At 37.6% G+C, this 23,355-nt stretch overlaps 1 protein-coding gene across 1 annotated transcript; it reads left to right on the top strand.

The window, feature by feature from the left end:
* Positions 1-557: 557 nt before the first annotated feature.
* On the top strand, positions 558-23,354 carry homer1 (homer scaffold protein 1). The gene is made up of 9 exons (XM_079257064.1): positions 558-1,591; positions 15,442-15,598; positions 17,075-17,206; positions 17,296-17,388; positions 19,076-19,218; positions 20,667-20,826; positions 20,911-21,021; positions 21,113-21,193; positions 21,853-23,354. Exons 1-9 carry the CDS (start codon positions 1,587-1,589, stop codon positions 22,039-22,041), a joined length of 1,071 nt encoding a protein of 356 aa, XP_079113190.1. The 5' UTR covers positions 558-1,586; the 3' UTR covers positions 22,042-23,354.
* Position 23,355: the final 1 nt, after the last annotated feature.

The following is a 23,355-nucleotide window of genomic DNA, read 5'->3' as shown; positions in this document are numbered from 1 at the left end:
TGTTTGTATTTTTTTAATGAATTTGTTTTAGATAAAGTAAAACCCACTGAATTGTTTATTTGTATGAAACACACCTTGCCTGTCTCGGCAGGCCTCCTTGGCCGGGAGTAGCAGTTCCTGTTGTCTGTTGTCTTTCTGTCCTCTTCCCCCCACACAGCAGAGGCAGATGGCTGCCTGTCCTTGAGCCGGGTTGTGCCGGAGGTTTCCTTCCTGTTAAAAGGGAGTGTTTTTCCTTCCCACTATCACCAGTATGCTTGCTCAGGATGGGAGATTGAGTTGGATCCTCCATATAAAGGCTATTATGAATTGGCTTTTATTATGTTTTGTAAAGGGTCTTGAGAAGGCATTGCCGTGATTTGATGATTTGACGTGATTTTAAATAAAGTTGAATTGAATTGAATTGAATTGAATTGAATTCACACATACCGGATATGAGGAAACACATTATAGCCAATTACGTCAAAACCTCATCAACGTGATGACGTCGTAGCCTGAACGCTCCCCTCGGAGCGACGGCAGCGGCAGATGTAGCTGTGCTGTGAATGGGATGAGGGGCTGATAGAGGGCAGACGGGTGGATGATGATGATGATGAAGGAGGATGATCCAGCCGACGGACCATCGACGTCGTAATTGAACAACATCTTGAATCCCAGTTTAGGGAAAATAAGATGCAAGAAATGAGACTAGTTCAGGAGAGAGATCACGTCAACACCGGTCCGTAAATTCCCACCACCATCACGGATACTGGGTATACTGGAGCTGAGCTGCTGTAATCTTGGAGGAGGACGGGACGTGATGATAAAACCCGGAGTGTACACCAAGTGTTTTTCTGTGTTTTGTCCAGAAGGAGCGGGGATGAAGCTGGAAAGAAGATGTCTGTCATCACCGAGCTGCTTTGAACGCATCACCTGCGGTTTCAAAAGTCTATAATATTTATCCTGAGAAACATTTTAATGGCACGTCGGACTAAGACTACGATTAATGAACTGATGTTTTGCTGAAATTAAGGGATTAATATTAATAATTTTTATTTTTTCCTTGCCCTCTTGTCAGACTTGACTCCAGCGCCGGTTATTCCCATTAAGATACCATCAAATGGATATTTATTTACCAGCTGTATAACATCTAACACTTTCTCCCTTTTGCTGTTTGGATTTAAAAGGGCAACTTAACCAGATCCAGATTAATTGTGCAGTAAATCAGGCTCCCTCTGCTGTCAGTCTGGTCCCCAGTTTAGCGCGATAATCCTGCATTACTGAGGAGTTTGCGTTTTATTTGGCTAGCGGTAGCAGCAACTAGCGCCAGCGCTGCCAGGTCATCATGCATGCACCGACACGTTTTGCTCCGATGAAAGCCAGCCACAATGATGCACCCAAGGGCATAACAACAAATCAGTAAGCCATGTCAGACTGAAAACAGCAGAGTGGCTCCGCCGGGTGTGAACTCACAACAAGGAGAGCGGCTTTATTTGGAGGGAGAGTGGATCAGCAGCAGCTAGCCTCCAGCCTGTGCATACCGACCTCAACAGAGACCACAGACAGGACCTTTTTATTTTGGCTCAACGTGGCAGCAAAATTCAGCAAACATGGGGTATGTAACAGATAAATGTGTAGCACAAACAAACATTTCAGGATATGGCCTACTTTGTTTTTTTTTTTCTAGGTGTTTGTGGAGCTGAGCTGCACATCTGAACAAAGCTAGTCTCAGCTTTCCATGAAAACACTGCTAGCCTAGCTGAGTGCTAACTAAGTGAAGTGTTTCTGTCATCCCATGAAAATATCAGAAAACATTTCTAACAAGCAGCAAGAAAACTGACACAAGTTTCAGCCAAAGTCTGGTATGATTTAATTTCAAATTAAAACTACACAATACTGGAAACAACTTGCATTGCAATAGTTTGTAGTGTGGAGTGTGTAAATACTGATATGAGAATACTTTTAGAAAGATTTGATCTTTCTACCTGCATAAATGCATTTAATTAAAATAAAAAAGGATAGGTTGATCAGCTTGCATATTAATGTTTTTTTTAAATATATATATATATATATATATATATATATATATATATATATATATATATATATATATATATATATAATTGTGCTCATATTTATTCATACCCTTTCATTAAAGAAGGAAAAAAAACAGCTGCCTGTAAAATAAGCTGGAATTGACTAAAGTAATAATAAATGAAAATGTTATGAAAATCATTACATTATTTTCTAATTCTGGTTCAATAGAAATATTTTTTTTTTAAAAAAGCAAACAAATAAGATAATTTATTACATATCACATCACTCATAAATTAATATTTTGTTGAACAATCCTTTAATGTTTCCGCTCCAGTCAGGTGTTTTCTGTTCCTCTTAGTCAGACTTCTGCACCTGTTGACAGGTATTTTGTTCCACTGTTCAACAGAAAAGTGCTCTAATTTTTTCAGGACCAATTTGTTTTTTTTTCTTTCTTTCTGCAACTCAATTAAATGAAAAAAACAGTGTTTTATATTACCAAATTATTTTTTTTTGCAAATTTTTAGTTATTGTTCTTTTGTTAAGTCTCCAGTTATTTGAGTGACTGTTGTAAATTCAGCCTTTTCTTTAATGAAAGGGGATGAATACATATGAGTACAACTGTATATATTTAGTTAGCTGAGCAAAACATAAAATACACACTCACTGTGAGGTATAAACTGTCTTTCAATATAATTGATTAGCATCAACTGCCAATCAACTATAATTTTGAACCAGTGTGAAAAATCTCTTTTCTATATTAATTTAGACTCTGCAAACACAGGAGCAAGTCAGCGCTGTGTCTGCTTCTGTGATTTTTGGAGGGATAATGATTTAATCAACTACTTTACTTCACTAGCTGACAAACCATTTTAACACATGCACTTAAATGTTCCAGAGGCTGAGCATGTTACAGAATAAATGTGCATTAATGTAGATATTAACCAGAAAGTTCTGATGTAAAACGTTTAGAGAAATTAACAGCACATACTTTAGAAGCGTGTGCTTAGCTAATTATAGTCTTTCTCTGATCTTCATGTTACTTTCCACTCGTCAATATTGTAGAATGACTTTGAAATATGTTTAATTTGATTTAAACAAAAACCTGAAATAACTCAATATTACAGCAGAGCATGTTACCAGCGCTCTACCCAGACACCAGTCCAGAATACTGGAACATTTTCAGGTGATATCGCAGGTGTTGCTGCATGAAAACAGATTTTTTTCACACATTGTACTCCAGTATATAATCCTTTTTTTAAGCCAGAGCCAATAATCTAGAGGTTATAATGTGTTTATTTCCTTTGGATATATCACTGTCCTTGTGTCCTTCATTGTGGTGCCAGTTTCAGTGACTTATTATGTCCACATTTTAAAAGAAATGTACTTGCTTTCAGCTGACGTCGTCCTGTGGTATTTCCCCTCATGTTCTTTGCAGTTGGTCTGAAACAAATTAGCATCATTATTTCTTTAATTAACACTCTTAAGATAAAAATAAATTTCTGGGGAGCCCTTAAAAGTAAGTAAATAATTTCTGCAACACAAACTACCCTTAGTATGTTGTTATTCATCATTATTTTGGAGAAAGTTACAATTATTCACTGAAAATGAATATAATAACTAAAACATTTAAAATAATAATAATCTAGTATCAGGCTACAGAAAAAGTGCTAAAAGTTGTAATTTAACTTAACTTGCCTCATGTGGGATGCATGTGCTGCTGGCCTGTTTTGAAATATAATCAGTTACTGAACACAATCTGAAGGTGTGTGTGTGTGTGTGTGTGTGTGTGTGTGTGTGTGTGTGTGTGTGTGTGTGTGTGTGTGTGTGTGTGTGTGTGTGTGTGTGTGTGTGTGTGTGGTCAAATGTAACCTAATCCATTGGATTAAATTGAGGGAAAAACTGCTGAAACATTTAAAAAGAAAAAAAGCCTCAATGTACACTTATTTTATTTTATTGTCATATTTACATATTTCTAAAAAGACATAAATTTAAATAACAACATTATATTAAAAAAAATCTTCAAACATTTGAAGTGAAAATAAATGCCTTGAATAAATACCCTTGAAAACCTTTGAATATACAAACACAGGCTACATAAATTTCTAAAACATTTGGTATGTTTGTTTTCTCTTGAGCAAAATTTTGTTGCTGTTTTGTTTTTTTTTTAAATCAAAGGACACATTTTTCACATTAAGGAGCCTAAAAATTTCAAACATAAACAAAGAAGAATAAATCTCCATAAAGCCCTTTAGGCATACTACATCTTTTTCCTTTTGAAGTCTTTGTCATGTTTTATAAATGCAACTAGATGAGTACTGACAATGAAGAACACATTTTTCTCCTTTACATGTAATAAATTACTACTCAGCTGCTCATCATTAGATGTCCTCACAGCATCCAGACACACTGTAGATTACAGAAGCCAAATGATTAGGCTGTAAGGAAGCAGGCTACTGTTTGAAATGCAGCGTGCAGGACATATTTAGCTCCAACACTCTGTAAGTAAGCATGGTGAAAACACAAGTGTTGCATTTAATTTAGCGCTGCTAAAGATAAGTCTATGTAAGTCGGGCTGGCTCGGCTGGCGAGATGCATGTAGCTGAACCTGCAGATGTATGGCGATTCTCCTGATCAAGAGCGACCTAGTTCTTACTTCAGATGAAAGCAGATGATGTAGCATGTGATTGGTTTGTTGTCATATTGTAGTTGGAGGAGGATGAGGAGGAGGAGGGGAGTGAACTGCTAACCTCCTCATCCTCAGTAATTCTCAAGGCCAGTGGTTGTAATCCAGTCAACTATCAATTCCTCAAGCACAGAAAGAAGCCTTGTCCCGCCGTAATTAAGTTCTCCTCATGGTTTTCTTTTTGTGTCATAGATGATGATAAAATTGGCACATGGAATTAAAGCGTACTGGAATTAATCTTCACTTCCCTGATCTGACCAGTATATCAGAAACATAAAAATAAGACTCGATGATTCTTTTTCAATTGAATGCCTGATAAGGCTCAAGAATTATATTTTTATACTTAATTGATTTTTGTGATTTGATATTGATGGAATTTGTTGAGTAAAATTACAAAATGGTATTGTCTCATATTGATCCCTGGATTCTGAATTAAACAGTGAAAACCCTGCCATGGTGGAAATTACTTAAAAATACTTATTCACTGAATTTAAACGGTATAAAAATCCTTGTTTCTAAACTAGTTTGTGTGTCTTTTATCTATGAATCGGCCAGAAATCCAGTTATTCACACAGAAATACCTCAGATCTCTGATAGGTCTTCAAAACTACAGCAATCTTCTCACTTTGGGTTTATTAGTATTGTTCTGTCGTGGTAACTCCATTAAAATTCTTGGTGGAAACGCTCTTGTTCTCAGCTCAGCTTTCAGTGTAAAAAGTAGTGCATGCATCCCACATGCAGCCGCACACTGACAAATGCTCTATCAGTTACAACTGTGTTTCCAAATACTGGTCCTCAGGTACCACTGCTCTGTGTGAGACGTGTTCCTACTCCAACACACCTGATTCTGATCATCAGCCTGTTAATGAGCGATTCACTGAATTCAGGTGTGTTAAAGTAGAGTTGCCTCTAAAACACGACAGTCGTACTTGAGAACCAGGACTCTGAAACACTTCATTCCAACAAATACATTTCTTGATTATGACATTAAATGGATCTGATAAATATATATTTTTATACCATGGTCAGTGAGAATTCTAACGAAAACTGGCGTACATTATTTTTGTATATACGCACACATAGTTAATCAGGTTAAATGACTGTAATATCCCTGTGTTACGGGGCGTCACCATAGCAACACGTTAATCAACTGATTCAGATAAGCTGGCTTTTGACAGGTGAATGAGAGAAACGTGCTGTAGCTTGGCACTGGTTGTTTAGCATAAAAAGTACATCAAGGCCAATATGGAACAGTTCCTATACTTTAGCATATTTAGTAAGTGTTGTAAAAAGAATATAAACATTTGTTATAAAAAATATTTTTGGTGTGGGAACATGGTATAAGCGGATTAAATAACTAACTAGGATTATCGGATGTGCATTAGATTGTTATAATGCACGCCTAACTATAATCGTCTAATGCACGGCTTCTCATTGTTTATATATATTTTAATTTATTGTTTACATATGATTTATTATTAATATTTTTTCAAAGCATTTATAAATGTATGAAGTACCATATTCTCCTGAAGCCCAGTTTCCAACAGGTTGTTACAGGACAGTTTGTGTAGTTTCTGATGCATTTCCACAGCCATATTTTTATATTTATATGTGTCTGTGTGTGTATAAATGTAGAGTTGCAAGGTAGGTTGTTTACAAGTGGTGCCATAAAAATACATGTTTTTCCAGACACAATGAATGATCATGATTAATAATCGTGATTACAATATTGATCAAAATAATCGTGATTACTATTTTAGTCATAATCGTGCAGCCATATGCTGGAGGGACTATGTTTGTTGGTTGACTTGAGAACTCAGGATTTCCCGAGATGTGCTGGCAGAAGTTACCGGGGGAAGAAGTCTTGGCTTCTCTGCATAAGCTGCGGCCCCCATGACTTGACTTCGGATAAGCAGCAGAAGTTTGGAGGGATTTTTTTTTTCTTGTATTTTTATTTTCAAGTATACTGAAAACCAGACATACCTTGGAGGTTAGGTTTCTCTGGACCTTCTCCACACATTACAGTTGATTGACCAATCACAACCATTTCTCCATTACTAATAATACCAATGATACTACAGATACAGGAAGACTTTAGCCTTTATCAAACACTTTGAATACTTTGATATTTAAATTTTAAATAATAGAAAAAGTACTAACAGTTCTTTTTATTGAATTTCCTTTTGGGGATTAAAAGGTATTTTTCATTTTTATTTTCATATTTGTAATTTTTATACAGAGGACCGATCTCAGTGAAGCAGCTGGAATGTAGCCTGATCTTTTATAAATAGTGTGAAGAACAAAAAGAAATGTCCAAATATGGTTATTTGCCCATTCAAAGGTTGAAAGTCCAGTTGAAGTTCATTGGTCAACTCTTTGTTGCTATATTAAAATTCAACAAAATTATCAATCCATCCATTTTCTTAACCATTTGCTCCAATTAAGGGTCGTGGGAAGCTGGAGCATCCCAGCAATCATTGGGCGAGAGGCAGGGTACACCTTGGACAGGTTGCCAGTCCATCACAGGGCCTAAACAAAATTATGATTCTTAATATTTATATAGTTGCCTGTAAATGGTTTTTTTTTTTATCATGTTTTAGGTAAAATCCTTGGAGTTGCATTTTCTTTGTAGTTTTTTGTAGGACAGATTTTATGTCCTGTATCTAATTGAAGCAATGTTTTTTTTAAATGTTGGTTCAGGCTTTCGGAAACTAAATTAATTCAACGCTAATACCTAAAAAAGAACTGAAAAATAACTTTATACAAAGTGCTTTTGATGTAAAAATGAAAAATATCTGTACTTTTTCAAAATAAATGTAATAGAAAGGAAAACTATTTACATTGTTAGAACATGTTACATGGGATGGTATTTAACAGTGTTTGTGTGAATCGCTATCCTGGACTCTGGATATTTTTATCTTGATAAAAACCATTTGGTACAGTTTGGCATGCCTTAAACTCCACATCACCTCATGCAGACTGTATTTTCTGTAGATCTGATACATTATTAAAGACTGTTGATACATTTTGGATATTTTACCACTGAAGAAGTTTTGTCTTTTCTGTTTAATTCCACGATTAGACTAGCTAAGCTCCTTGGGAAAAACCGGTGTGGACAACAGAGCACAGCAACGTGGATATACCGAGAAATAATGCTTTTATTTTATTTTATACAGGTGAATGGAAATATTTAAACACAGTGATTATAATAATTACAATCACAACCTGTAGGGTTGTATTGATTGTATTGAAAATTGTTATCCAAAATAGAACAGATTTTAAGATGACACTGGTGGTTCTTATCAATGAAAATGAACCATTGTTGATTAAATAGAGAACATATGATGTTTTCATCCTCTTGGCTTTTCTTTGTTCCCACTATTTGCACTTGTTCATGATGTGATCTTTGACCAGACAAAAGCACAGCAGGAGGATCATTTAGCTGTCTTATCTTGAAAAACTCTGTGTCAGCCTTGTTTGTCTCTGTCCTTTGTATCTGCTGAAAGCAGCGAGGCAGCTGACGGCATACTGGTGTCTGAAGCTCGGCCTTTGCCAGGCACCTGCTGCTTCCCTCTGTGAGTGGGTAACTGGTGGGGACACAGGAATTGAACTGGGAAAGGGAGCATGTGGGAAGAAGTAGGAGCAATGGAGCTGGAGGATGCTCACAGCTCACGCCCAGCTTTGTGTCATGTGAGCTGTTGCCATGACGATGCGGCAGCGGCTAAGTTAGTAATGCAGCGTTATTATTCCCATACATAGGAAGCACAAGCTGCAGCTGTCATACAGGGAAGTTTTATCTCATGATAAGAGATTATCTCATTCTTCCCGGTGCAGTCCTTTCTTTACAGTGTTGATAACAGTCCACAGCAGTTTATTATGGATTTTCATTATTTTGGAAGAGAGTACCTTAAATTGTTTAAATAAGAAAAAATAAGAAACGAATGTGTTTAAATGCTCTGACTCACAATTCCACTGTTAGACTGCAGAAAGATATGTAAAGCTACAGGATTGTAATTTAAACAGACAAACGTAGACGCAAACAGGATGAACATCGCAGTACTTCACCATCAGAAAGAAAAGTTGGCTTTCTTTACCTTCAGATGTTTTGATTCTACAACCTCACTGGTTAAGTTCAGCTTGTATTTAGATTTATTTAGGGTTTTATTTTTCTCTTTAAAACTAATTTCCAATGGACTTGGAAATCAATATACTTTATTCTTCATCAAATGTAGGTCAGTGGAGTTTCTGTCTTCTAATTTTATAAGGAGATAAAATGACAACAGAAGTAACGGCTGGACTAAACTGATTAACAGAAACATATTTATTAATAGAATATTCGATCAGTTTGTACAGATGTTAAGAAATGTGACTTTTACCAATCTTGTTCACATTAATTCACCCATGTTTCTTTTGATGCAGAGGTGACGGAGTTTCTGGGTAGTTTCTGAGCCTTTGTGACATGCATGCAGCTATAATCATTAATTTAAGGGTAAGCGATGCCTTGACTTACATGCACGTTCATGCAATCAATCTATATATGTTATTATATATATATAGATTATATGTTATATATAATCTATATATACTACTCAAACTGTCCATGTTACTGTCCAACTCCTCCTGTTCTTCGTCTGGTTTTTTAATTAGTACATTTTTTGCTTTTGGTTCTGACAAACTGCAGGGAGGACTTTAAGTATAGATATTTAAGTAACTATAATAAGATGATATAACCTACAATAAGGTAAAACCACTGACTCCAGTTTAAATAGATGAGAACTGTGTCTGGAGAAAGGCTGCGACTAACTCAGTTATAAATCAGCTTTGCCAGACAGTTGATTCCCAGCAGCTTTAGATCCAAGTTGGTCTGTGGTTACAGGCCCACACAAGCCTCTGTGTCACTGTCCTGAAAAGGAACAAGGCTTTGTCTGTTGTTGGAAGCTAATTATCATTTTTGAGTTTCAGACAGTACACTGCTTTGGTTCTACCAGGGAGAGAGAGAGTGTGTATGTGTGTGTATCCTACTGGCTAGAGTTTATGTGAAGAATTGCTGATCTGATAACATCTGCGGTCAGGTTCCTGTCAAAGCGCTTGTAATTGAAACCTGAATGCCTCAGTACGTTTCAATTGTGAAAAGGGATTAAGGGCTAATAATCGCCACACTCACTCACAAAGATGGCAGTGGAGCAGATTTTGATCAAAGCCACGCCGTCAGACCAATCAAACCCTGAAATTTAAAATGAACCACACCCCACTTCGTCTTGTCAGCATCCGACAAGAAGTGTCGTGTTAAAGCAGTTTTTTTTTTCCCTTCAAATGTCTCCTCTGTTGCTGTCAGACTTGTACTGCTGTTACTGTTGCTAGGTTTCTCATCTCCTAATGTGCAAGTTTGTAAAAGTGTTAATTGTTATAAATTGAACTACTGCTGGGAAGGTATAATTAAGTGAAAACTGTGTTTCTATTAACATATATTAACTTTTCAATTGGAACCAGACTGCACACAGCTAGACGTAATGAATATAAATAAAGCACTAAAAGTAATAGTTTAGTTTGACATTTGATGACGAAGCAGTCTGTTTCATAATACAGTTTGACATCTTAGAGTTAATTTCTTATCCATGTTAGGCTGCCTTAATCTGTCAACAGAAAATGTGAGCTGTGCAATTTGCAGAGTTGAAGTAAATCTGCTAAACTATTTAACTCTTGTTGATGAAACCCAAATCTTTTACCCTTTCATAATGCTGTTTGCTTGCACTTTCCCTTTCTCTTCCTTGTTAACACAGAGGAATACTGAGAGTAACTGCTGTGTAGTTTTCATTTTATTTATTTGTTTGTAATTTGAGCTAATCTCTCAAATTCAAGACATAAAATAATTAATTTTCTCGTGACCTGCTAGGATGCAGATTTTAAAGTATTTCTTGAAATGATGTATATCTGCAGTCCCCAGACTATATTTATATATTAAAAAAAAAGAACTACAAGACTTGTTTTATTTCTTCTAACCTGCCAATGCAAGACTTGTTTTTTTCTCCTGACTTCTGCTGACATTTTGCTACAGAAAAACGGCTTCATAGGCTAATGAACTGGTCTGTTCTTAAAGCATTTTAGAATATTTTAAAACAAGTCTTATTGGAGACATTAGAAAGAAAACTCAAGATAAACTTGTGGAGCTTAATTTTGTAGCTAGACAGTTTATGAAATCTAATTCAGCTGGTAAAGCCAGATGTCACGAAGAAGAGGTGAAACATCCTCAGGAAACTTGCTGATGAAAGTGAAGACCTCTCGTTTCAAACATCACAAGATGCTTGATCTTCAATCTGCTACTCTTATGGTTAGAAATGACACAACACTCATAATTAGGAGGAATTCTGAGCTTTTTAAATTTCTTGCCTTTGTTTTATGTAATGGCTCATCCTGGATGATATCGCAGGAGAGCTCCTGTAACCAAATCATGCCAGAGGAAGCACAATCTCTTCCTGATTATCAATGATTTGCATTTAAATTTAAAAGCAACATTTTTTGCATTTAGTCTGACTTGCAGCTTTATTTTCATTCCACTTACTTAGCTGGTATCAGTTAACACTCTAATGTGCTGTACTGTATTTACATAGTGCCGTCAGTGTGAGCCAGACACTCATCTCTCTGATTAACTCTCTTTAAATAACATCTGCCAAGTCTTCACTTTGCTAACTTAATTAACACAGAGACGAGATGAGAGGTTCCCAGAGATGGGAACAATAGCTGGATCCCAGAGGAGTCCTGGGACACTCCGCTCCCAGCCAGCAATAATTGCTGCTTTCCATGGAAACCCGGCCGATAGACATCTCAGAACAAAATCTACATTATAGAGTTCATTTTTGTGCTGGGCGTTATGCGAGTTTAATGGACATAATGAAATTTCTTGTCTCATTTGAGCGGCTTATTAAGTAACTGTAGCATGCCTGAGGCTGCCAGCCCTCCTGGGACCTTGTTTATGTTTGAACGGTGAACTAGAGTGTGAAAGAGGATCTAAATTATATTCTAGAGCTGCCTGAAAGCACCATTTTTGTTTCTGATGTGATAATATCAGTGGAAGATATGGTTATCGGCATGAAATTAAAAACATTAACAGATGTAGTCTTAACAGCACTTTGTTTTTAGTCATGCTAGCGGCAGTGCTGCTCAGTCCGTCCGATATTCGCTGAAATATCTCAGAAATTATCAGATGTATTTGCATGAAATCTTCTCGTTTTCATAGTCATAAGACATTTTCTCTTGCTAGTGATGAGGATGAAAACACTGAAGACAGGTGGCATTAGTAATTTCACTATGTTTGGTAATGTCATACCAACTTTTTTTTTTCCCCCCATCTGTTATTAGAGATTCAGGGAAATAAGTTATACTTTACTGCAATTCTGGGTTAAATGTCTAAGAAAAAGTATTTCTTACATGAACTCAAAATTCTGAGACCATGCTTCTCAGTTGGAAAAGGGTGGATTGCACCCTTCATGTTGGAAATTAGTTTAAAGCTCTTTTTCCACCGATGGGTCCAGGTTGTTAGACATTTGTTTTAGATTTCCAAAGGAAATTGTGTCAGAATATCTGATGCAACATGTCCTACTGTTTCTTTGGGACTCTTCTGTTGAGGTGCCAGTCTTGCCTATGGAATTGGACACACTGCAATCCATTGATTGGTCACAAGAATTATCGCTTTCAGTTCCCATGCAGCTCTGTAATAAAGGCCCTTTTTTGCTCCTTTATGTACATAAATAGGAGCTTCTGTTTCACACATTTTCCTACGTTGGTACTTTCATACTGCCGTGCTTCTGTTACATTGCTATGATTGTTAAGTGAGTTTATCCACTAGTGGGCAGTGTTTGGAGTTCCTCGCTGCATTTTTATTCCTGTTGGTAGTTGTAATTTTACTGCTATCAATTTTGTTTTCAACATTCATCAACAGAAAAAAACCACAAAGTTTTTTGCTAGTGTCAACCTCTTTTGTCTTTTTAGGTACTTTTTATTTGGTGGTTTCTACATCGTCTTCTTCAAGTTCCTTCTTCTTTGGTTTGCTCATTTCACTGGTTGCGTGTGGGCTATACAACTCATTGCCTCTGCAATTTCTGGAGGTATTGCTCCGTTTTCTGGATCAAGTGATGAATGGCTAACCCTTGAAAATGGACCAAATTACCTGCGTAACCGACACAGGAGATTAACCAAACTGTCCGCCCATCTGAGTATTCGTCTTCTGCGTCAAGCTTAAGTTGAAAGCGGCATCAGCTTTGTGTTTAAAGGTTAAATGGATTTTTTTTAAGTTTGTTTTTGCCATTTTAAAGCCACACGTCAAGCAAGACACTGCACCAGGCCAATATGGTGAATGGAGAACTGAGCCAAAGGGCAAAGCTTTTAATTTACCAGTCTATCTACGTTCCAACCCTCCCCTATGGTCACAATATATGGATAGTAGCCAAAACAATAAGTTTGTGGATACAAATGGCTGAAATAAGCTTTGTTTGGAAGGGTTCAGCCTGAGAGATTGTGTGAGGAACTCAAAGATCCAGAGGGAGCTTGGCATGGACTGAATCAAAAAGTGTCAGCTGAGAAAGTCTGTGGATCTGATTAGGATGCTTCTGGTTACCTCTCCTTGGAGGTTTTCCAGGCACGTACTACTGAGTGAGCATCTTATTGACTAAGTGGGTCCATTTAGATGTTAATCATAAGAGCACATTTGTAGAATCACTGTAGATGTAAAGAAAATGTCTTTTTAAAGTGGATACTACAAAGCATATCTACAATAAAGTCTGTTCAGACTCAGGCTTGTATTAATAGGATATTTTCTATAGAACTTACTGTAGGATAATTCATCCATGGATATTTATTTAACGGTGTAAAAGAAATGTATCGTCTGACCTGGATGTAAAGCCTCAGTCGCTCAAAAGTCTGAGTTGTCATGTTGCTCTTTGAATAGTATAATATTGGGGAAACAGCCAATCTGATAGGCCTTTTTAACGACCACATATCTAATTATGTCAGACAAACATAAGTCAATAACCATCATTGCTCAATCAGTCAAAGCAGCCTTAATCCAAAAGTCTGTGAGCTTTTTATCCAAACCTGTTTAATGAGCTCAGGTGCTTTCAGGTCACCTTTGGCAGCACTGCTGCGCTCCACGCCAACCCTCTGCTGTTGCCTGCCATGTGCTTGCACATACAAAGCAGAAAACCATATGACACCCTGCCAGAATCGTTCAGGCGTGACATTATGAGCTGCCTCTGCCATGGCTATGAAAGTGGAGTTAAAAATGAGTGACAGCCAGACGTCAGCAAGTTACTCCACAGCTGCACCTGTCAAGCAAATACAGAGACACACATAGTCTCTCAGTATCCACGCCAACATGATCTGGTTGTTTCCAGTTAAACAACAAGTTTGAGTCTAATCCTCCCTCTGTCTTTGTTGTGATGGGGTCATCTTCTCTAATGGTGTTCTATTCTCCTACACTGTCCAACTCTTAGGTTTGTTTAATGTCTTTTTAAAGATATGTCACACATTCACAGAAAGCAGAAGCTTTTAAGAAAGTCGACTCTGTCTTTGGCTCTGTGTCCTCTCCTGCATCTAGACCATAATCAGCATTTCTTTTATTACTTTTTTTGCCTCTGAACCCTTTGCAGCTTCAATTTTAATTTTTAAAATATGGTGATTCATTGACCGAGACCTGAATGCATCAGATTAGTGCAAAACTCATCAATAACAGTCGTCTTCAATTATCCACAGATGATATGAAAGCTAGGAGGGGAATGAAAGGAATTTAAAATTTGCCTTCAGAAAATGTACAACCACAGCAATAAAAAGAAGTCCAAAGAAGAAGCAGGAAATGACACTGCGTCAGTTTTCCAGTTAGTTACAAGTGGGAAAACGAGTAGGATGAACACCCAGTCAACACAGCTGATAACATGATTGATGCTGTTTTTCCACTTAAAAAGGCTGAAGTTATGTTTTATTTGATAAAGGTCATTTTATCTTTTCTATGTGACTGATTTAATGAGACAGTTTCCCAATCTGTCACTACCAGTGAAACTACAGAGGCAGCCATGATGGATTTAGAGGTTGAAGTTGATGTGATTCCTCAAACTTTCCAGGACTTCAGGAAGCATTTAGGTTGTTTTTTTCTTCTGACTAAGATGTTGGAAATTTTGACTTCTGGGTTCAGATGCTTAAAAACTGCTCCCTTGTCCATTCATAGTGGCTCCATTCATTTAAAGGAAATGCCAGTTTCTTGTTTATTAATACTGTGCAGTGCCACAGTTAGGTATTTTTCCTCTTGGGAAAATTGTGTAATATCACATCATTGTAGCAAGAGAAGGCCTTCCCCTGCAATCTTTCCAAACAAGCCATGCTTGCTCAGTATTTTCTTCTTGTACTGTCATTAACTTTAACATTTAACATGCTGCATGAGGCCTGTAGAGTGTGAGATGCTTTTGGGTGTTTTTGTACATCAAATTTAAATGTGAGCGTTATGCCAAAACATCTGCGGTTACAGAGGTTGTCACACCTACCAGTCATTGGCTTATCGTCTATCTGTATTTTGGCTTTAGTTTTTGCTGGATGATATTCAAATATGCTGCTCCTCATTTTCTGAATTTTGTTGTAAGCTGAGTACATTTTTCCTCCCTACAGGTCAGATCTCAGTTCCACACATTCAGTACAGCTCAACCTTTATGTAGACAATAAATTCTCCCTTTCTTCTTCCTCTTCCTATTTCTTTTTCTGTACAGTGAGCAGCCCATCTTCAGTACTCGGGCTCACGTCTTCCAGATTGACCCAAACACCAAGAAGAACTGGGTTCCCACAAGTAAACATGCGGTCACGGTCTCCTACTTCTTCGACAGTACAAGGAATGTATATCGAATTATCAGTCTGGATGGAACCAAGGTATGTGTGCAAACCTACAGAAATCATCTCCCAGTGTTCTTAATAAATATAAAGGGAACAGTTACCCTCTCAACTACTAATTTATTAGTATTTATTTATCTTTTGTCTTGGGACCATACAATTATGATTAAATACTAGTAGGTTTGCTGGGAAAAAACAGTCTTGCAAATGGTTTTAGATTACTTCCTGATCTTCTTTAATTTCCTTTCGCAAAAGAATACTAAAGGATGTAACAGCTCTTCCCTTTAAGTGATATTTAAGATGATCATTTATTGTTTTAAAACAGGAGGTGAGCCAGAAAACATGCCAAACCATGTCATGTGCCCTATAAAGTGAATCAATATGGATCATTTAAAATTTATCTGACAAAAATAGTCCAAAACGTTTGAATCTTCATGTTTCAACTCGTCTCTTGGCCTTACTGACAGTGAAGGGCCAGTCAGGCCTCTGTGGCAGTGATTATTTTAGTCTTGAAAGAGGTGCAGGGGTGGAGTTAGCATGGTTATGCAAGAGTGTCTCTGGGTGACTTGTGCTGTTGTTGAAACAGTAAGTTAGCTATGCTTAGCTGGAAATAGCAGCCAGCAGGTGGGCTGCAGCTGGAGGACATTATATTCCAGACAACATCAAGTCTTGTCAGATGGGAAATGCAAATACGAAAGTCACAGTTATGACTGTGGTTGGTGTTACTCTACATTCCCGACTGAAGAAACTTGGCATTTTTAAGTTTGTGGATATCAGAAAAAACTCTGAAAGTTTCTTCTGTTTAATAAAACTTTATAATAAGTAGTTTAGCTAGTTGTTTAGCTGGTGTTCTGCAGCTTTGTTTGATTCCACCTCACCTCCTATTGAGTAGCAAAAGGCAGGTGTAAGGATAAATAGGTCATAAACCAAATCTGTATTACCTGTTTCAACTGGTGAATATTGTGGAGCCTCTAGCTTCAAAATGAACCACATAAAGGATTTTGCCGCCTGAACTTTGCTTGATGTGAGAAGATGCATAATTTGATGACAAATTGCAGGATTCGTGCAAGTTTTATGTGTTTCTGCTGCCCTCAAGTGGTCTAAAATAATTTAATAAGGCAAATAAACTATTTAACTTGTTGCTCATTAGTAAATATAAAGTCTTAATGTCTTTCCAAAATAAGTAATAAATATAATTTTTTTCCCAGTGAACTCTAAACAGTAAAACTCTTCATTTACAGAGTGGAAGAAAGTTTTATTTTTCTTTTTGCTTCAAATTTGTTGTATGTATCACATCTCTTCATGTATAAACTCTCAAAACGTGGAGAAAAAAAAGTCTTTCACCAACTCAGAGATCATTTCTAGAGGAATACATCATGGTTTTTGTACTAGAGTTTACAGCAGGGATTGAATCCTGATCATCTGATTCCATATTGCAATTCTTTATTGACTCAGCTTTGTCCTATAGTTTATTCACACTTGTCAGACTTTTGATGAGCATTTTATCCTCCATAGGCCATTATCAACAGCACCATCACCCCCAACATGACGTTCACCAAGACATCGCAGAAGTTTGGCCAGTGGGCCGACAGCCGAGCCAACACCGTCTACGGCCTGGGCTTCTCTTCAGAGAGCCACCTGGTGAAGGTGAGAATGTGTGGATGGCTTTTTAAAAACTGAAGGTACCTCCTGGGTTTCGGTCCGTTCTGCAGAATCAGCATCTCTTGTGGTTTTAGTTTGCAGATAAGTTTGCTGAGTTCAAAGAGGCAGCGCGGTTAGCTAAGGAGAAATCTCAGGAGAAGATGGAGCTCACCAGCACTCCCTCTCAGGTAACATGTACTGCCATCCTAACTATGTCGATGCATTCATGGACTATTGTTAAAATGCAGGACAAGCAGCTGCAGTGTCACGATAACCAGGTTCTCTGGTCAGACCTGAACCCTATTCAGACATCTTAAACCTTTAAATACTAAGAAGTCATCTTGAAGTAACATTAATATTAGTAAATTTGTTAGCTTTGACTAGCTAACATGTCCACTGAAACTAATGAATCAGAATATTGTGGTAATGGTGAGAAGTATCGACTGGTAATGCAGATTTAAGGCAGAGAAGATCATATTTGCATTGAAAAAAATGAACCAAGTTAAATTTTATTAATGTTTTTTTTTGGTTTCGAGAGTCTGTAGAAGTTCTTAAATTATCTCCAGAATAAAGTAATTCCTTCCTACCAAGCTTACAACACAAAAAAATTGACAAAGATTTTTATTTTGAATTTGGCTGTGGATCATCAGAATAAATATTTTGGGTTTTTGAACGATCAGTAAGCCAAGGTGTTGTGTATGCAGTTCACATTTAAAAGCTACAGGTGGGTTTTTTTTCCATCAAATTTTACTGTGACTTAGTATCAATGACATTACTCCTCAGAAATGAAAGCTTTTGTCTGCTTTGCTTCGCTACTATTCCTACTGTGTCATCATGTTCGCACGATGCTGTGGTAGCTGCTACGCTAACACTTTGTGGCCTGTTTTGCTTCCTTCGCTCCTCCTAACGATTCCTCCTCAGGCTGCTGGTGTTAGAAGGAATGTGTTGTCAGTCAACAAACCTGGTAAAAAGAAGGTAAAACAAATGGGAAGCGATACCTTTAGGTCTCCAGTCCAACAACTCTTTTCCTTCAAGTCCTACTTGCAGTTGTTATCGTCTTTGTGTTATATAAGCTCGCCCATCTTCCTTCCCAAGTCCATGTTTCGTTCCTCGGTCATGCTCTCAAAAAGCTGCAGCTTTGTACCAACGTCAAAAGAAAAACGGAACCTCAACAAGTCTCTTTAAAGTTACACATTATATTCTTATTAAAAATACGGAAGACCTCCTCAGCAGGAAGACGTGATGTCCTCACTGATCTGATTGATCATTTAAAGAGAACTGAACAATCTGAAGAGTTCAGCTAAATTTATTTAGAAAATCCTGTTTATTTTTGAGAGCATGAAGACTTTTATTCCAGTTGCTGTCTTGTGTTTACTAATCCAACATTGAAGGGTTAAAAGAGACTCATTGATACCACTGTTAGATCCAATGCAGTCAGCTAATGGTTAGCTCAGCAGACAAACTGCATCCAACACGTTTATTTAGTGTTTGGACATGCAGCATTTTGTTAAGTTAATCTGTGTAGAAGCTACAAAGCACACTGCCTTTTAACTCTGATTTATGGACAAATAAACAAGTACATTTAGACATAAATGTATGTTTACTATTGGTTTAATTTAACTTTGTTTTGTTGGGTAGACATCTTGACTTGTAAACTCTGGGTAGATGGGTCTGCCCCCAGTTTCCCAGTCAGATTTCTGGCTTTAGAGGGTGTTCAGGTTGGATTTCCAACTGGGAACTCTGAGCACAAATAGAACGCAGAACAATAGCTGGATGATGACAGTGGCGTCAAGCTTCTTCAACCATCAACATGATTTCCCTGATTTTAAGTGTAAACGTGAAAAAATGTTTTGTTTCTTTAACATATCCGCCCAGGAGTCGGCACCAGGTGATCTACAGTCACCTCTGGCCCCAGAGAGCATCAACGGTACAGACGACGAGAGAATCAGACCACAAACACCTCAGCCTGCTGAAGCCAGAGCAGAGCCTTCCCAGAATGCACTGCCCTTCTCTCATAGGTCAGTCAGAGCTCATTTATCCAGAAGTCACAGGAAAGTGTCAGAAATTTTTTTTTTTTCTTTCTGTAATCTCCCAACACATACAAATGATAAAATTCATCACAGTCAGCAGTGTAAATAATTTAAGATGAACTCCACATTCATTATTCATCCACTCTGTACGCCTCAGTTATGCATAAAAGAAATAAACTACATATGCATCACTTTCATTTCATTATAGTAAAATAAAAGAAAAAATGGAGGTTTTTCAGGAATTGTAGTTTAACGCCGTTTTATAGACAGAAATTTATTTGAAATGTTATTCTACACTGTGCTCCTGCAGGACTTTCTAACAGCTGCATGAAAAACTCATGATGAACTGGGCCTTATTGCATAATTAACAAAGTGGTGGTCAAAGACAAATTAATTTAGAGTCTTTACTAGGGGATAGGAAAATCTAATCAAAAATCCTAATATCGGGATTATTTGCTTCACAATTTAAAAAAAAATGTTTTTGTTGTTAAATTTATTTTTTTCAAATAAATAAAAAAATAATTTTTTTTGTCTTTTTTTTTCTTTCTCTTTTTACTTGTATTCTTGGGCATTATAGCAGCAGAACGATGGTGTGGCTAATGTGTTGTTTTTTCCTCATTGAAATTAAGAAAAATTACTTTCCCCCCCCCCCAAAAATCAGCAATATTGAAGAATTGTGAGAATTGCAATTTAAATCAAATTGGCACCCAAAAAATCGGATACGAATCAAATCGGGATAAAAGCGTATCGTCACAGCCCTGCTCTTTACTGGTGTAAATCTGCAGCTGGAGGGGAAATACTGACACTCTGAGGTTCACAAAACAAAAAACACAAACTGGCAACAATGTCTGCCTTCATGCATCCATCAATCCATGAATACATTGCTGCAAATCCCTGCACTTGTTAGTTTACATGGATTTGTAGTTTTTAATGTGAGCAAAACCATATTTTAAGCATCAGGGTATGTTCTGATGTTCAAATGAGAAATATGATATTTAATTAACTCATGAAAATAAAACAATTTCCATGTAAAAAAAAATAAATAAATAAAAAAAAAAAAAAAAAAAAAAAAAAATATATATATATATATATATATATATATATATATATATATATATATATATATTTTAGCTCCGATCCTGTAGTGCTGGGGTGTCCTCGAGGTTTTACATTACCCTTCTCCTACACACCAGATTGAGATCAAATATCTCTCTTCAGCATCTTCTTTGATGTTCTTCCCAAACATGTTGACCTATTAATCTGACTCAGGTGTGCTGCAGCTGGAAACATTCAAAAACTGCATGACAGCGGTTTTTAATGTTGAATAAAAGACCGACTTTGGAAATCCTGCTCAAGACGGAAATTTCTTTCTGGTTTCTGACACTTGAAAAGTTTCCAGACCTGCTGCTAACATCTGCCTTATTTTACATCTTCAGCTCATCCAGCATCAACAAGCACTGGGAGGCGGAGCTGGCGGCACTAAAGGGGAACAACGCCAAGCTGACGGCGGCTCTGCTCGAGTCTACGGCCAACGTCAAACAGTGGAAGCAGCAGCTGGGGGCCTACCAGGAAGAAGCAGAGAGGCTGCACAAACGAGTACAGCTCCATTTACCTTCAAGCAGAGACTGAAAGCTTCACCTGTTCTGGACGAAGCCTTTATCTACTCCTTGTGTTTTCCAGGTGACAGAGCTGGAGTGTGTGAGTGGCCAAACGACGGCAATCAAGTCTCAGAAGACAGAACTAAACAGAACAATAGAGGAACTGGAGTTGGCTTTGAAGGCCAAGGAGGAGGTATGAGGAGCAAAAGGCAGCTTTTATTTTTAAAGAAACTCAAACTACAGCTACTCTGGTTGTAAAATTCATTCTGTCATTTAATTTCCAGGAGCTGGAGAGTCTTAAAGCAGAAGTGGAGAGTGCCAATGAGTTTAAGTTTCAAAGGGACTCCCTCACACAGAAGCTAAGGGTGAGTACACACTGAACAAACTGCACATATACTGATAACTAATAACTAAACAAGATGATGAAAAACACGGGACGAAAATGATAAAAAGAGAGGCCATTGGACTCTCTCTCACTTATATTTTTCAGCTATACAAATTAATTTCAGCTGGAGAAGTTGGAAAAGATGGCCAGTATCAACATCCATAGAGACAAAACATATATTTTGATAATCAGCATACAGTTACCTCAGTGAAAACTTGTCATATTGACTAATTTATTAGGAAAACAAATGAAACACTACAGGGCTGTACATTATAGAGACCAGCCTTGGACTTTTCTGGACCGTCACGTATTATTTCCCGCTGCAGATTTATTTAGCAAACAAAATTCAGGAGAAGACGCCCCGAGTTAGTGTTACCCAATCAGGTTCAGCCTGCATGTTTGTGACATCCATAGTGTGTTCAGTGCTGAGAAGAGCCGCTTCTCTGTCTTAGATTTGTCATGCTGGTTTTTCCTACTTTCTGTAGGCTTTTAGCGCCACAAAAGTCGGGGTTTTGCATGTGAATGATATACTTGGCATGCCAGGATGCAGGCTGTCTCACTTGGCTGCCTACTCGTATGTATCTGTGGCAGCAGCTGTGTTTAGATGAGAAGCATCTTCATTGTTGTTGTTTACATCAGGACACGGAGTCGAGGAACCAGACGCTGGAGGCTCAGCTGAGCGAGCTGGAGCAGCGCCTGGAGAGCAGCCAGCTGGAGAGGGAAGTGTATCGGAAGAACCTGCGCTCACTGCTGGAGCTGCTGGACAGCAAGATCTTCGAGCTGACCGAGCTGCGCGACACTCTGGTCAAGCTGATCGAAGGTAGCTAGAGACGAAGGCGCACCCTTCCTTCCTCTTCCTCCTCTTCAGCCACCGATGCAGCAGCCAGCACTCACAGGTCTGCTCTGAAGAACAGCACCTGCATCTTACTGCACGTTGGCACCCACATCGTCACCGACACCACTTGAAATCTTTTTTTTTTTTCCCCACACGTGTCAAGAGTTTACACATGACTTCATGCATTTACGGTACACACACGTTTGATGGTTTACAAACAGCCAAGTGAAGCCTTCCATCCGCTCCACTCTGGAAGCTTTGTTTCATCATGTAGTATTTTTTTTTCCCTTCACGGCTCTAAAAGCGGAAAAACAGGAAGAATACAAGCTTTGGTGCAACCTTACAGCATTTACCTGGAGTGGACGATGGATCCACTCTCAGGTCACCTTGACTTTTTACTTCCCTCACTTTTTCCAAAATGGTCATCGAGACTTCCGTCATCAGCCAAACGAACCGCTCTGCTCTTAGACGGATTCTTTCTTTTTGTGTTTAAGTGAAGAGATTATCGAAGGACCGCAACTTGAGGATCTCTGTATGTCTTATATTCTTATACAATATATGAGCAATACAAAAACAGAGCATCAGAGGGTTTATACACACTTTCCACTCACTTTCAGGTAATTTTACTCCTCCCTCGGATATGTTTAAACCACAAGCGAGGCAGGGTTTTATTTGTCTATTTTTTTCTTTCTTTTTAAAGGATATAACTTCATAGTGCACTTGTTTGTGTGTGTGTGGGTGAATCAGATGTTTTCTTTACCCCTCTTGTTTCTGTTGCAACTTGAAGTGCAATGATCAAACCTTTTTTTTTTATTTATTTATTACTAAATACGACTGAAAGTTGTACAAAAGCAAAATATCCTGATTTACATCTTGTTTTGACTTGATCTTTATTTTTTTCTGGTACGTGGCTCAAGATGGTTTACAGAAAAACTGGCAATATTTATCTGAGAAGGAAAATGCAGCAGATGAGCAAACGTTGCAGAAAATCTTTTTTTGCTTGTTTCTTTTGCCAAATAACGTTTTCCTGTACAGATCTGAATATTTTGCTGATGTTGCCTTTGGCACAGAGATGCATCAACGGTAGCTAACTTTATTTTGTTGGATAAACTATTGCCAAAAATTAGAGAATAGGCTTCAGTATGTACACCTGGAATAAACACTATTTAAGGGCTTGTTGTTGGCTTGGGTACACTTGGGAGACTTGGATGATTTTAGTGATGACTATCACATTAAAATTATATATATTGCAGCTGGAAAGGGATTTTATTATGACTTCTATATGTTGATTAAACCACATGCATAAA

This window comes from Telmatherina bonti, assembly GCF_933228915.1.
Source record: "Telmatherina bonti genome assembly, chromosome: 17".
Classification (NCBI taxonomy): Eukaryota; Metazoa; Chordata; class Actinopteri; order Atheriniformes; family Telmatherinidae; genus Telmatherina; species Telmatherina bonti.
The sequence above is the reverse complement of the archived record's forward strand: the minus strand, read 5'-3'. Positions and strand labels throughout refer to the sequence as shown.